The sequence below is a fragment of the Aricia agestis genome, chromosome 20 (assembly GCF_905147365.1).
Source record: "Aricia agestis chromosome 20, ilAriAges1.1, whole genome shotgun sequence".
NCBI classification, from domain to species: Eukaryota; Metazoa; Arthropoda; class Insecta; order Lepidoptera; family Lycaenidae; genus Aricia; species Aricia agestis.
Window position 1 is genome coordinate 5,096,185 of NC_056425.1, and position 16,190 is coordinate 5,112,374.

The 16,190-nt window shown below is 36.3% G+C and overlaps 1 protein-coding gene across 2 annotated transcripts in view; it reads left to right on the forward strand.

Moving 5' to 3' along the window:
• The first annotated feature begins 4,999 nt into the window (after positions 1 to 4,999).
• The window catches only part of LOC121737311 (guanine nucleotide-binding protein G(o) subunit alpha), an 86,235-nt gene continuing 75,044 nt past the window's right edge, over positions 5,000 to 16,190 (forward strand). The window contains exon 1 of one of the 2 annotated variants that reach the window (XM_042128953.1): positions 5,000 to 5,310. In XM_042128953.1, the coding sequence (XP_041984887.1) occupies positions 5,193 to 5,310 (118 nt within the window). In that variant the 5' untranslated portion in view covers positions 5,000 to 5,192. Of the gene's footprint in view, positions 5,311 to 10,625; positions 11,111 to 16,190 lie in introns of those variants that run through there. The other variant, XM_042128952.1, reaches the window with a different exon arrangement.

The following is a 16,190-nucleotide window of genomic DNA, read 5'->3' on the forward strand; positions in this document are numbered from 1 at the left end:
GTTAAGTTGCTTCATAAGTCTGTTAAATTTTATGGCCATGTACTTACCAATGAAGGTCTAAAGGTAGATGAAACCAAAGTAGATGCCATAGTTAATATGCCTACACCAAAAAATGCAAAAGATGTGCTTAGATTCCTCGGCATGGTAGGCTACCTCAGCAAGTTCATTAATAATCTAAGTTTCCATGCACATAAACTGAGAAATTTGACTAAAAGAGATACAGAATTTGTTTGGACAGCTGAAGAAGAAAAAGAGTTTCAAGCTTTGAAGAATCTCATTAGTAACTTACCTACCTTGCAATATTTCGATGTAAACAAAGAAGTAACTATAGAATGTGATGCCAGTGAGTTTGGACTTGGTGCGGCTATGTATCAGGATAACAAGATAATTTCTTTTGCATCCAGATGTTTAACCTCTACAGAAAAAAGATACGCGCAGATAGAAAAAGAGATGTTGGCGGTAGTTTTTGCATGTACCAGATTCAATCAATATATTGCAGGAAGCTCATAAATATTGTTAACAAGCCACTGGTAGACGCTCCAAAGCGTCTGCAAATGATGTTGTTAACACTTCAAAAATACAATGTCCATCTGGTGTTTATTCAAGGTAAAGACAATCAAGTTGCAGATACTTTATCAAGAGCTCCTGTCACGTCAGAGATAGATAAGAATTATGAGTTGGAAACTAAGTTGAAGGAAAGAAAAGTATTCAAAATTATAGCTAACATATCCAGGATTAAGTATTTAAAAATTGCAGATCAGTTATTAAAAAAAAATTAAGGAAGAAACATTGAAGGATGATACTTTGTTAAAGTTAATAGAATATATAAAGTATGGATTCCCTAAATACATATCTGCACTACCAGAGTCTCTGAAAATATTTAATGGGATTAGTCACGAATTATCTACTTCTGATGGCTTGATATTTCGAAATGATCAAGTAGTTATTCCGAAATCATTACAAAGTGAAATGTTACATAGACTACATGTATCTCACAATGGAGTATCAAGTACACTTCGTCTGGCTAGAGCTAACATTTACTGGCCAAACATGTCAGCAGACATAAAGGATTTTATTCAGAAATGTTTAATATGTGCAGCTCATTCACCAAGTTTACAGAAATTAACTCTGGTGTGTCATGATGTTCCTCTATATCCTTTTCAATATATTTCTATGGATGTTTTCTCAGTTGGCGATCTGCGATATTTAGTATCTGTTGACCACTTCTCAGATTTTTTTGAATTAGACAGCCTAACTTCACTTACTGCCAGAGAAATTGTACAAATATGCAAGAAAAATTTCGCAAGACATGGTATTCCTCAAAGAATCTGTACGGACAATGCTACAAATTTTGTCAATGAACAATTTAGGTCTTTCACACAAGCATGGGGAATAGAACATGTGACATCTTCGCCTCATCACCCAGAGTCTAATGGCAAGGCTGAAGCAGCTGTGAAAATAGCAAAGAAATTAGTGGTTCAGAGCCTGCAAACTAAAAAAGATTTGTGGTATAGTCTACTTCACTTAAGAAATGTTCCAATTGAAATGGATAACACCAGTCCAGCACAGAAACTGTTTTCTAGGCGTACACGTACCGGTCTACCTTGCACACTACAGCATCTCAAGCCTCAAGTTATCCCTCAGGTTGCAGAGAATATTAAAAAAAGAAAAGAGAAGATAAAGAGAAATGTAGATAAGCATCGTAAACAACTAGCCCTTTTAACTATTGGCCAGAGAGTGATCACTCAGCTACATCCTGAAGTTGATAAAAAGTGGAGTTTTGGAGTTATAACCAAAGTTATTAATGATAGATCTTATATAGTTACAGTTGATGGGAAATATTATAGAAGAAACAGGGTCCACATTAAACCTTTCGCAGGGGATCAGTGTCCTGAAAGTAAAACAACTAATGTACCAGTTACTGAGCAACCACCTCCTGACCCTACTGTACATAGTGATGCGGCTGGATTTCATCTGTACACACCATGTCAGCCTTCGGAGCCCTATATCAATGAAAATGTTCACGAGCAGCTTTCGGAAGAGCCACCTCACAGAAGCAGAAGTGTTCGTACTAGAACTAAACCTAGTTACTTAAGTGATTACGTATGTTAAGCTTATTTTTGTAAAGAAAGGGAGATGTTCCCGAACATAGTTTATGAACGAGATTGTAATGTCAATGTCATGACAGTTGTCTATTATACTTGTCATGTTTTCGCTCGCTTTTGTACACCACTTTGTGCTAAAGAATTAAAACTATATTTATTCTAATAAAATAGTGTTTATTTATATCTTTAAATTAGAAACATAGAGGTTAGTAAGACATCACTATTGTTAGAACAAATATACACAGAATATCAATAAAAGAGGTATTTACAAAACATAAAATTGATTTAAAATTAATAGGCGAGGAATATTGATAGGAAGGAGGTCATATTGAGAGGACTGGTTTTTTGGGACAACAAGGCCACACTCACACAAAGAACTATCCTTAACCCTAATCTTAGCTAAGAAAACGATGGTTAAACGTTTTATTATAGACAGATGTCAATTTTTACTGACTAGATCTTGTACCATTACACTAAATAATATGATCTGTTGTCTAGGCCGCCAATCAAATCTCGTTAAAACGTTTAACTCCCTTTGAGTCTGTGTTATTTTTGTACTGGCCAGTATGTAAGAACGCGCTTATCACTTTTTTTTCCTAATGTAATACTTCGGTCTTCAGCTATGTAACCATGGTGGTATGGCCAGTGTCGAGTAGGTATAATAAATTATATAGTCGGGAAAACAATATTCTATATCTATACTTAATTATTACAATTTTCATCAGTCGATAGTTTTTCTCTTAAGTGGTTTTTCTAAATCATCAGGTCCGTCAGGTCTAAAGTCTAGTCAATCAATTCAGAAACCGGGCAAAGACGTATAAACTATCATGGGCGTACCGAGGGGGGGGGGGGGCAGCTGCCCCCCCTGGATCATGTTGACGTCCCTACTAAGTATATTATCTAGTACTTAAATCTATAAAAATTAAAAATAATAAAACTAATGTTTGCCATTTGTTTGCAATACAATATTTTTACAACTAAAAATTATTAAATTTTTATTCTTTATAAACACCTAGCTTATAAAAAAAATCTGATTTCCCCCCCCCCCCCCCCTGGCCTAGTAGCTGCGTAATTTGCCCCCCCTCTGGCCCAGAACCTGGGCAATTTGACACCCCCCCCTCCGGCCCAGAACCTGGGCGTTAAACTATAAAGTCAATACAGTCAAGAATTCAAGTCGGTCGATTCAGTAAAGTCACTGATCTCCATTATTGTATAATGGAGGTCAGTGAGTAAAGTGGTAGACGCTTGAAACTTTCAGTGGAGTTTTGGAGGGAACACAAAATAGCACGTTTCTGGATATTGCATCACTTTCCTACACTTGTGCACGATAAGGCATATGTAGGTTATCCTACCAATATTACACATTTAAAAACCCAGTTACAGTTCGACAAGGCTTTATATTTAGCATTATGAACGTGCGTGGCGAGAAAAGGAACTAAACGCTTCTATCATACAAAAACGTCATTTTTGACTTGTTTTTGACATGTGTTTGACAGTTCTCCTTTACCAGCAGCGCTACCCATGAGCGCTACCGTCAATGTCACCCACGTTCATTTAAAGCCTTGTCGAGCTACTATAACACAATGTTAGGAAAATAATACAAAAACACAACACCACTCTTTCACATTCCCTGCAAAACTCCCCGCTTATCACTAAATATGTCGGCTGTACACTCTCGCCGAGAGCTCTCGGGCGAGAGTCTCGTGCGAGAGCCCCTTGCCCGAGTGCGATCATTCTCGCTTAGTTCAATCGCAGTTATGAACTCAGAGAAGATGGACCGCACTTTTTCTCTATGGGATGGACGAAAACACTTCTCTTGCAGCTGCCGTAGCTCTCTGTGCTATGAGCTATTATAAATATATTTTTCACAATGAAAATAAAAAAAATGGCGTAAACGTATCTACGATCAGTGATCATTGATCACTATTCACCATGCATCGAAAGATATCATTGTAATCCAAAGATCTATAATCATATACTTAATCTAATTTTATCTCACAGATAGTGACTGATAATGACGTTTATTATTGTTATTTTTCTGTTCTGCACTGTCTAGCGGCGCGACTAGTAGTAAAAAACGCAAGAGTGTACAGTAATGCGAGCTCGCTTTCCTCGCGAGACCCTTTGTCTCGTGCGCAAAATACCGACACCGGACCGAGAGGGTCCGAGACAGGCGAGACGAGGCGAGCGCACCCATTTACACTCTCGCACTCGGGCCGCCTCGCTGTGTCTCGGCGAGAGTGTACAGCCGACATTACAGTATCAAAAAGTAGTCATGACAATTTTTTTTTAGTTTCTTTGTCCAATAGGATTAGGCCATAAAACGTTAAAGTTAAATTAATATGTCTACCTACCTCAAGATCTGTGGCGGTACCCACAATTCGCCTAACATTCCTGCATCGCGCTATCGAAGTTTTCTAAGCGTGTCGGTATATATTACTTATATAATATTAGTATAGATTATGCTAGCTGAAATGTATCACCTGGGCTTCGGCCTGATCGAGCAATGAGCATAACACCTCGCTTGGTCGGAAGATCTTCCTTTAGCGCCGCCACGCTTATTCCCACAGTCACAGGTCTTTGTACATAGAATTAATACGATTAACTACAATATACTAGTAATCTTTGATTAACTATTATGAGTTGTGACATTCAAGTTTATAATCGTCTTCACACATTGACTCATTCTGAAAATTTCTTGTCTGAGCTATTAGCATATTATACGGTATCTGTATGTAATGGGTTATGGCCTATGGGTGCTAATGCAGGAGAGCGAATCGAAAGGCTGTCGATGACGTAGGGTGCTCCAGTGATTATCAGGACTCGGGGGTGGCAGGGGCCGCGCAGTCCTGCGTCGGACGGTTGGAGTTGCGCAGTGCGGCCGGCGCGGAGGCCGTGCGCGGGTCATTCGGACGTGGACCGTCGCGGCGCCATCTCCTTCCTGGCGCGATCAGTGGATAGTAATACAGACCGAGTACACGCGTGCGCCAAGCGCGTGCGTGCATTTCACGCGCAACGACGAGCCGCGAGCATGGTAGAAGCACGGCGCTGCCGCGCGTAGCGAGCCAAGCCGTGCGCGCCATAGCCATGGGCTGCGCTTCGTCCGCCGAGGAGCGCGCCGCCCTCGCGCGCAGCAAGCAGATCGAGAAGAACCTCAAGGAGGATGGAATTCAAGCCGCGAAGGACATCAAGCTGCTTCTTCTTGGTAATTTCCTCTGCATGCGCGCGCACGGGCCTGTTGACGTTCCCTATAATTGACTACCGGTGTCGAGCCGGCTTCTGCCAACTGATCAGCTTGTTGCTTACTATGATACTGCAACATCAGGGTTCAGATTCATCTTCTGTGATATTAGCCGCTAAAACCCATAGAGTAACGTAGGAATATCTGTACTTAGCTCTCAGTTAATCTGGATCTGCACCTAATACTAATTAGTTAGTTAGTTATGTAAAACGAAGGGTAAATCTAAGTACTTTATAAGTACCTACCTATATCTTTGGCAAAAAGATCTTTGGCTCTATATTACTCTCCATGAGACAGTGTCCCTATAAAAACTCACCACTAATTTAATTTGGATTAAACTACGAGTACCTACGTACATCATAGCTATTGTAAATTATATAAGTATGTCTAAGCTCGGGTTTATCAAGAATCAGGTTATTTAAGTTAAAACTTCTTGGTTTTTATTTACCTTTAAGGTTACCGGAACTTCATTAAAGAACGTCTTTTACACATTATGCCTTGCAACTTGCAAATGCAGCGCAGATAATTTATACTCGACAAAAGCATAGCAGCCAGTAGCCACTAAAAAAGTTTGGGAACCGCTGCTCTTAAAAATATTTGTTTTTGAAAAGCTCCGCTTCAACCGAATTTCTTTCGACAGGCGATCAGTCACACAGCACACTATAGACTACATAAAATAACAATTTATGAATGAAATCCCTAGGTGCCTATGATTCAGTTGTAGACAGATATCCGACCACTATAGTATTGTGTTGACAACACCATTACCCCGCGGGCCACGCACAGTGTTTTAGAAATCCCCAAAATCGAACATGACTAAGTTAATGCTTTTACAGGGAGTCGTTTTCTATCCTAATTCGGCTCCGGTGGAATGAAGTACTTTGTGAAATTAATAAAAAGCAATATACATAAAGTAAATCATATATTGGTTTTCTTTAGACGATCAACCGAACATTCGAAACTGACAAGGTGTCAAATATAAAAAAAACATAGGAAATAAACATCTTCTAAAATCTGAACGGCCAACACCATCTTACACTAAAGAGGTTTACCTCAACAAATGCAATGAGTCGATGGCGTCTTATATTTCAAATGCAAGAGTAAAACTCCCGTGTGCGCATTTTACTTCGTTTTTGGGAAAATTCAATTTTTAAAATAGTCATTTTTTGACTCCCTGAAAACGAAATTATTTTATTTAAATTATGTAATTACGAGGGTTTGTAAACTTGCTACCCAGTTGATTAGATTGATCATTAAGAGACACAAATTTTGTACTTTATTTCATTCCTACAATTCAAGTAGTTCCTGAGATTTTAATGTTTTTAAATATTTAGACTTTATTTTTTTTTTCTGCTTTCCTATATGATTTCCGCACCTTCTGTCCAAACTGAAAAATACTTTGGTATAGTCTTTACACTACAATATTTTTATTTTTTGTGAATCGCGCTTCATACCAGAGATTTACGAATTTCTAATTTTAATTCGCGCCTTAAAAATTTTAAAAGCAAAGTTTCATCAAATATATTTTTTTTATAATCAGTCAAATAATAAAACATTTACAATTTAAATAATCAGTCAATTATTTATCAGTCAAATAATAAAAAAAAATATTCTTTATCACCTTGGTCGTCAAAAATGCTGTCCACATGTTCACACATGATATTTTTAGGGTTCCGTACCTCAAAAGGAAAAAACGGAACCCTTATAGGATCACTTTGTTGTCCGTCTGTCCGTCTGTCAAGACCCTTTTTCTCAGGAACGCGTGGAGGTATGAAGCTGAAATTTATATCAATTACTCAGGTCTACTGTCCCTTGAAGCTGTGAAAAAATCAAACTTCTAAGCCAACGCAATCAAAAGATACAGCCGTTTATGCCGCAAATTTTCGACACTTGCAAGGGAATCAAAACCTACAGGGTGCTTCCCGTGAACTCAGAATCTTGAAATTTGGTACGAAGCAACGTCTTATAGCATAGATAAAGGAAAAATTACGAAAACCATAAATTTTTAGTTACATCACATAATATATTTTTTTTAATAATTTTAAACTTACTACCCATTTCCTCATAAACGCGTAGAGGTATTAAATTGAAATTCATACCAAATACTCAGGTCTATAATACCTTTAAGCTGTCGGAACCCTCGGTGCGCGAGTCCGACTCGCACTTGGCCGGTTTTTTTTAACACTTCGACGATGATTCGCGCGAAAGCTTCCAAAGTAAAACCAATTTATCAAAATTCAAGCATATATTCAGCATCTCCTTAGGATTTACAAATTACTTTTATTTGAAACACACGCCAATAGATCGACAATATCTTAATATACTACATTAAAACGGGGAATCCGTTTTAATTTTTTTTAGGACAATTTTGAACTAAACTTAGTTCCTAATTTTATTACTTAACTAAGTAAAAAAATAGGGTTTTGTTGCGATCTCGGCAACGCGGCAAATGTATGGCCAAGGTCGTTTGCTCTGGGGACGGCCTTAAGATATAAGTATTATCCCTTCTCTTTTATTAAAATGGAAGAGTATTAAGAATCGACATAAAAGACATTGGTTATGTTGGCGCTGAGCCTATCTTACAGTGTAAAATATAAAAGCGAAGGCTATTAAGCTCAAAGCAGGTTGGCAGTAGTAATAGGTGGAGGTCCAGGTGATTTTTCTTAAATGGACTATGAAACGAGCAGAATCTCCCTGGTGGTATGCTATACTAGCTTATAACACCGAGTGCAATCTGCCAGCAAAAAGAAATTTCGTAATGAGAAAATTCTTTTAGTATTTAGGCGGATTACTCTCAATCTGAAGAGAGTTCTCCAAATATCTACCAACAAGCCTTTCACTTTTACCTACGGTAAGGAATAGAAACTGGCAAGTGGCAGTAGCAAAGTTAGTTGGGGTGGCGACGCTGGGCAACGGCCCAGGGCGCCGGCTAAAAAGGGGCGCTGAAGACAAACAAAAAGGATGCCAATTTTTTCAACACGACCAGCACCCTGGGTGCCAAAAAAAATGTCGCCCAGGGCGCCGCGCTGGTAGTGCTAAAACCGGTACCGACTGGAGAGTGGATACTGGAGAGTATATAGTTATGTACAGTGACGGATGACTACCTGAATTCCTGATGCCCTAAGCAATCCATGCCTGTGGGCGCCCCTATCCGTATGTCAACTACAAATCTATTTTGGTGTGCTTTTTGGTGACATGAAAGTGAAAGCGAGTAGGGCATCACCGGTCCTAAGGACGGATTTTTTTTGTGCTTCTTCTGGTGCCTCCTCAGACATGATGCCTTAGGCAATTGCTTTATATTATAATTTGATTAAGGGTTAATTCGTTACTGAGTACGCAACTACCTATACTTAGTTTTGTAGAGAATAACGTGACGTGAATTTAAAAGTAACTCGAATCCACAACACGTGTATTTTGTATACCTAGATGGTAGATACCTACACGTGTTGTGGACTCGCGTTACTTAAGTACAACAAAATTCTATTGTTTTTATAATTTCCATTATTTTTTAATAGGTTATTTACCTTTGATTATATACTACACTAGATAGAACCTAAGCCGCACGATTCCGTCCAAAACAATTGCGCCCAACTGTTGGACACAACGCCGCGATTCGCCCGTCAGTGCTATAAGCTATTTGTGACATCACTGAATACGCACGCCACGCGCTTGATAAAAGTTGTTAAAAAAGTGATTGAAAATGGCGATTTGCACCACAGAAATTACAGAGGACGATTAAAACGAGTAAAAAAGTCACCCAAAGTAACGATGACGTTAAATAATCCTGAGATCATTTAATTCGCAGCAAAATATTTATTGTTTTAAGTAATTTTTCACAATTCTTACTTGACTTTTTTTACCAGTGTTGTCAGTCTCTTAATGAAAATTTTCCACCATAATATTATGAGTAGTGGTTGCATCGATGTATATAGATTTTACTTGATTAAATTTTTTATTTTCCACAACTCTTACTTGACTTTTTTGCCAGTGTTGTCAGTTTTTTATTGAAAGTTTCCCACCATAATATGAGTAGTGGTTGGATCGATATGGTTAAAAATATATAATTGTGCTAACTTGGTTTAGTTTTTATTTGTCACAGCTCTTACTTGACTTTTTTGCCAGTGTTGTCAGTTATTTTATGAAAATTTTCCACCATATTACCTCTCGTCCAAAATGGTCGTCGTAGATCACTCAAAATACGACCTATCATCTAATATAAATAAAATATTTGATTTTTTTCTCTCCTTGTTATACTTCTTACAACGTAAACAATAAAACAGAGATGCAACTAAACGCTGCCAATACATTAGATACATTAGCCAATACAAACATACATAATATATTTACAATTATAATATTCGAATCAAATCGTACACAGGAACATTCACTAATAACAATCCCGATCGATTTATCCTTTTTATCGGGAGGTATGTTAATAGGTGGCAACACTTTGCACACACACATAGACATATTAAATGACATGACGCGAGTGTAAAACAAAGCGGTCACGCACACGCATGCATGCGAGCGTATTTCTTAGGCGACGCTCTATCTAGTGTAGTATATAATCAAAAGTACCTACTTAATAATGATCGCGAACAATTTAGTTCCTCGTCTTATGATTGGAATACTGGATCAACTATTTCCGTGTAATTTTAAATCATAATAAGTAATTATAAAGAATCTAGATTTTTCAGAGAGTACAAACATAGTGTAAGTTACAAAACTGGAATTAGGTACAGCCTACATTATGACTTATACGAGGTTAGAGTGTCTCTATATTGTATGATATCTATAGTAGAGTGAGTAGTATTGGGTAGGTAACTACTTGTAGAAATTATGCATGGTCGACGGTATAGCTACTCGATTCATACTAATTTTTATAACAATATAACTACTTTCAGTAATTTCCAGAAAACATCTCCAAAACATGCATAGTGCATACCTACTGCTTGATGCATGGTGCATGGCTTGATGATGATTATTGTATAGATCAATGTTACCAGTTCAAAAATATATTTTGTTGTGATTGCTAATATGGATTATTTTAATTATATGAAGAAACAATTATTATGGTATTGTAATAAATTATTTCATTCCATATTTTATGTTAAAATAATTTCTATATTCAATAAAACATTGCAATAATATTATTTTAATTTTTCTCCTTTCGACGGCTCACGGCATTTTTCATTTCGTTCCGTTTCATGTTGTAGCCTATTTTAACGCATGTGTGAGCGAGCCAAAGCGAAAAATACCGAACGCATCCGAACGTCAGTCGAGCGGGGCGCGGTCGCCGTCAGTCGTCACGGAGTTGAGCTGGTGCTTGTCATCCGGCCGCCATTATCTTTTGCCGTTTCATAAAATCAATTGGAGTTTACGTCGCCTTCTCATGTAACGTGTCGTGCTTAACTGAAATTCCGGATCGTGGTGCTAATCGATCGACCGTGTGAGTGTTTTAGCGGCGCCGCGGAACCGTGTGAAGTGGTACAGTTAGGTTACTGTGTTGAGTGTTTTACGTTGTGGGAGCTCCGGCGAGTCCGGAGCGGCAGGACGCGCGTGGAGCGTATGCAGAGGGTGCGGTGAGAGCGCGCCCGGCTCGGGTGTCGGGGCGGACGTGGTCGGAGCACAGGGACAGCTGCCGATATGGGGTGCACTCAGTCGGCCGAGGAGCGCGCGGCGGCGGCTCGGAGCCGACAAATCGAGAGGAACTTGAAAGAAGACGGCATGCAGGCCTCCAAGGATATCAAATTATTGCTGCTAGGTACGAGAAACACGCTCCGATTCCCCTCGCGAGAAACGGCCGCACCCATGTATTGTATTTGCGTCAGTATCGTAAATAATCGAACGAACATGCGAGATTAGAACCATCAACCGTTAAAAAGTATTCCGAATTCATAGAAACAATATATTAGAAACAGTCGAGTAGTTAATCACGTCGTAACGTCGGTTTTCGATTGAATTGCAAATACACAGGGAAATGCACAGCTTTCTCTTGAATCGCTAATTAGTATATTGTTCCGTGTGTGCTCGTATAAGATTATTCTAATGACCCTTAATCGCTTGAAAAGGAAACCAATTATATCTGTGTTACAAACAAATATAATATTATAGTATGTGCCCCAAACGATCTTTACTCACATGTTACATGATCAATACAATATGGTCAAAAGTCAAGTTTCTGATGTCTGTATTTATCTCAACTAGGTATTCAGATTTACATACATTTGCCCATGTGCACACTTAATTAACTTGAATGAGCTATTTAAAACTTGAAGTTACACAAATTAAGGTTTATATGCATCTAATAACATCAAACACACACAGCATAGATGCTGAAACTTGTAAGAATTTAAGAAATCATCTAAACAAACAATTCTACAAGATTAACTTACAGTAAAAGTACTAAACCAAAATTAACTATAAAACTGTTCCCAACCTACTGTTGTGGCAAAAAAGGTCATAACTTAACTTATACCTGTGTCTCTCAATGAAAAGTGAGGTAACTGACACTTGGCTTATTGCCATGAACTTGTGAGTGGTCGTTGAATGAACATAATCTTTTACATTGTAAGGACAGACGGATAAGCCGTGATTAAATAGTAATAGAGGTCAGTTACAAATTACTATCAGTTAAGTAGAATTTAAAATACTGTTTTGCTATATTTTTTTACATTTTAAATTAGTTTTTCATGGTGATCATCAAATATTTGAGGCATTAAAAAATCTGATGTCGCTTTGATGATGATAATTCAATGCCTTTATGAAATAGTACAGATCTCAACAAAAAACATAAATTTGTTAGTTTTTATTCAAATTTTCACTTTATGCTTATCTCAACAAAAGACAACATACAAATAAAACTAGACAAGGAAAAAAATCTTTTGTATTATTTAAAAAAAACATGAACAAAAATCCACCAAGATTTCAACAAAATTCACTACATTGAATTAGAACAATAAAATAAAAATGAATAAACCTTTCCGGTTTTTCTATTCAATTTGAATTGAGTCATTTTTGGAAAAAATTCTAGATTTTTCTTTTCACTCTAACAACTGAACAAAAGGGCCGTTCCATGTAAAAATGTCTACCATAAACTAAAAAAATAAATACCTGATTTTGGTATTAAAAATACTTAATTATATTCACAACATTATGGCACTATTAAGATTTTATAGAAGCAACAATTTCTAAGCATTACTTTTCTAGCAAAGCTGCCATTTATGAGATGATGTCGTGAGCTCGGCTGAGTGTGGTTTTGTGTGATGAAGTTCTGACTTAGTTTTCATGTTATGTATTTTAAATTCTTGTCATATTTTGTTACACACTGATTGTTCACACAATTAAATACCGATATAGCTTTTGAGATTCGAGAAAATTCATTTTTATAAAGATATAATAGGCTTGCAAGATCACAGTGTCGAGTTGTAGTGTCGGTCACATAAAAATAATAACTTTTGTCTATAACTAGAGTAAAATTACTTTTACATCAACAAAATTAGAAACTTTCCTACGTGACGGCGTTACTCAAGTGATACCATAATTGATTACATAATAATTTTCCGGCATCTTCTTTTATAACACCTAAACTCTAAAAATTATTTTTGTAGTGTCAGTCACAATATAGAGTCGATCACGCCCAAAAGTAGCGTTTTGTTTGTTATTTTTGCTGATAGATGGCGAAAACAGCTATAGAAAGCAGAGAGAGAGAAGCAGAAAGCTAAATTATTATTTTAGGAACCTGCCAGACCACCTGAAAGTCAAATAAAATCCAAAATTTTGCGGTGTCTGGAAATGCGAAGCAATTGTCACAAAAATCTGGGAGTAGGATATGAGATTATTACAGATATCGCAAGAAAATAAGATAAAATTATTGATTTTTAAACTTTATTGAACGTAAGATAGACCTGCAGAACTGGAAACCTTCTAAAGGAATAGCGACCGAAACTCCATAGTGTCTGGTCGTTCTTACCTCTATAGGGCTCATATAATGGAAAATTTTTAGCTTGAAAAAATGACGAAAGTCTGCCTATCGCTGCCTCTTGGGTTATTATGTTAATAGTTTTTAAAAACATTTCGTGTTGAGCTATTTTTTGACTAATTATTACTGATTTCGTTTTTGTGACGTTTAAGTTCAAAAAAAGCATTTTAATGAATTAACTAATTACTGATTAGCTTTTATATACTTTTAGAGTTCATACTGTACGTGCTGAGATACATAAATTTTAAAGTTTAATGTAAAATTACCGACTTCACCTGCACAAAGTGAGTGTAGTGTCGGTTACGTTTTGGGCTGTAGTGTCGGTCACAATTTATTTTGCTAATAAATATTTTTTTAATTAACTTACAGGTTATAGGTAACCATTTTATAATAGTTTGTTTCATGCACTTTCGATAAAAAGACAAAGTAGAGTTATTTAGCACACAGAGAGAAAGATTATTGGTGTTTACAAACACTCTCGTAAATGACTTCCTTTTGCATGTAGTGTCTAAGAAAAAAAAATAGTCATCAAGCCTATTGTCATATCCGACCAAACGCCATTGGTCTGTCAAGTGCCTAGGAATCAATTTCCTCTATGGTACATAGTTGCATACAAACAAACATTCAGAGTTCAAAGGCTTCTTGAGAGGTTATGAGTCATCTAGGAATGAAATATATGTGTTGATCATAACATTTTAAAGACGGCTTTGAGATCTATTGCAACTTAGTATCTAGAATTACTATAGACAGTAGACTAGAAATCTGGATGAACGCCACAACTTTTAAATGCAGCTGTAACATGTTATAGCTGGGTTTTGTATTATGCGTTGCAGTGTATGCATATAAACTTAACCACTCTACTAATTTAGGAGTATTTTTAATACAAATGCAGATTTTGTCATAACTATTTATTTTAAAACATCAAAAGAGTAGGGAGAAAGGTATATTACTGAGGTCTAAGACTGATTAGAATTTGCTGAAAGAATTTTTTTATTTTATATATTTTGCTGCTTATCTTAAAAACTTTATGTATTTTATTTATATTTGTAGCAAACAATGGCAAGCTACCTGAGGCGAGCCCTTAAAAAATAGACTTATGTTTCTGCGTTTAAATAAATAAAGTTTAAAAAGGTCCTAGATGTACAATATATTTATAATAATGGACTTTTTTTTTATTAAGAACATAATATTATGTAGGGCTATTCTTATTCTGACACAGTGAAATGTACGGTTTCCACAGGATATACTGGCACTTCTTCTTCTTCTTCTTTTTTTATGGCGGCCTCAGTGAGTTGCCAATGTCAGAGTGATTTTGGGTAGACTTTGCTCTATATTGCAGGTCTGGTGAAGAAACAAGGTACAGTATCTAATAATACCTTAAATTCTGTTGAATATACCTAAAACAAACACAAACATATAGAGGTTAGTAAAACATCACAATTTTATATTGTTAGAATGAATATATGTACAAAGAATATCAATAAAAGCTTATGATTTGTAATTGAAAACATGTTGTCATTGTGCATATTCTATTGGTAATCTATGTATGTATACTAAAAATACATGATACTAGAAATAGATGAGCCAAAATTACTTTATCGCGTGGGAACTGTACAATTTTCCGGGATAAAAAGTATCCTATGTCCTTTCCCGGGACAAGTTAAACAAGGGATTTTTTGTTAAAGAAGTTATAGTTTAGTTAATTTAGTTAAAGAATTAGTGAAAAATCAAAATAAAAAATATTTGTTGTGACTTGTGGCAGACATTTAATTAAAAAAAAAAAATTATAGTACTTAAATTTTTTGTTGACACGTGAATTATTATTAATAGTTGGCTTTATCCTACAGAATCTTGGTGTAAACTGATTCATAAAGATTTTTTTTTCCTCACTGCCTGTAACAATTTCTCTGCTACAATTGACATTCCTTACATTTTGTTTACAATGAGAGATTATTAACATCATTATCTTGGTTGATGATTCATGGATTGTGTGCATTCCATTAGTTAATTGAATGTGTCACACCTATACAAATACCTACCTACCATAGAGTAAATATTGTACCTATACTAGGGGTTACCATATGGCGGACCACCAAAAATTTACACTTTTTTTTCTCCTTTTTATTTTTCTCATTGATATTGCTAATAAATATTTTTTTTACAAAATGTGTGGACCGCGAAGGCCACTTCATTTTTACCCCGAGAGAATGTGATTGGTGACCTCTGTTCTACTAGCTTCTCTTTTTTATAGGCAAACAAGAAAATGGGCCACTTGCTGTAAAACAACTAATGTTGCTCATAAACACTCCTCTGGAGTTGCAAGTGCGTTGCCAGCCTTTTAAGAGGGAATATGCTCTCTTCTTGAAGGCTGGCTGGTAGCAACTGTCTTCTAGTAGGTGTTGTCCCCTTGTTGCTTTGTATGGGGCACGGGCATTAATTTAGGCAGTCTTTACAAAAGCACTGACATTAGTAATTCACAAAGACCACCTTTAACTTTTTTGTAAATCTGGTCATGAATACAATTAAAAAACTATTTATATATGGATGTGTATTTTGATAACATTAAGATCATTTTCTCGAAGAAACTCAAAGATAAAATAATTTATTTAAAAAGGATGTATCACTAGAAGCTACATTGCTTACAGAAATTAGACATTGAAAAAATTATTTTCCCAGACAAATTTAGTATTACTTGTCCTTTTCCAAGACTCAAATTATCTCCATACCAAATTCCATCAAAATAGATTGAATAGTTTCAAATCATAACAGTATATTGTTCAGGAACCGTACATGTTTCCGGGACAAAATGTATGCTATGTTCTTTTTCGGGACTCAAAGTATCTTTATATAAAATTTCAGCAAA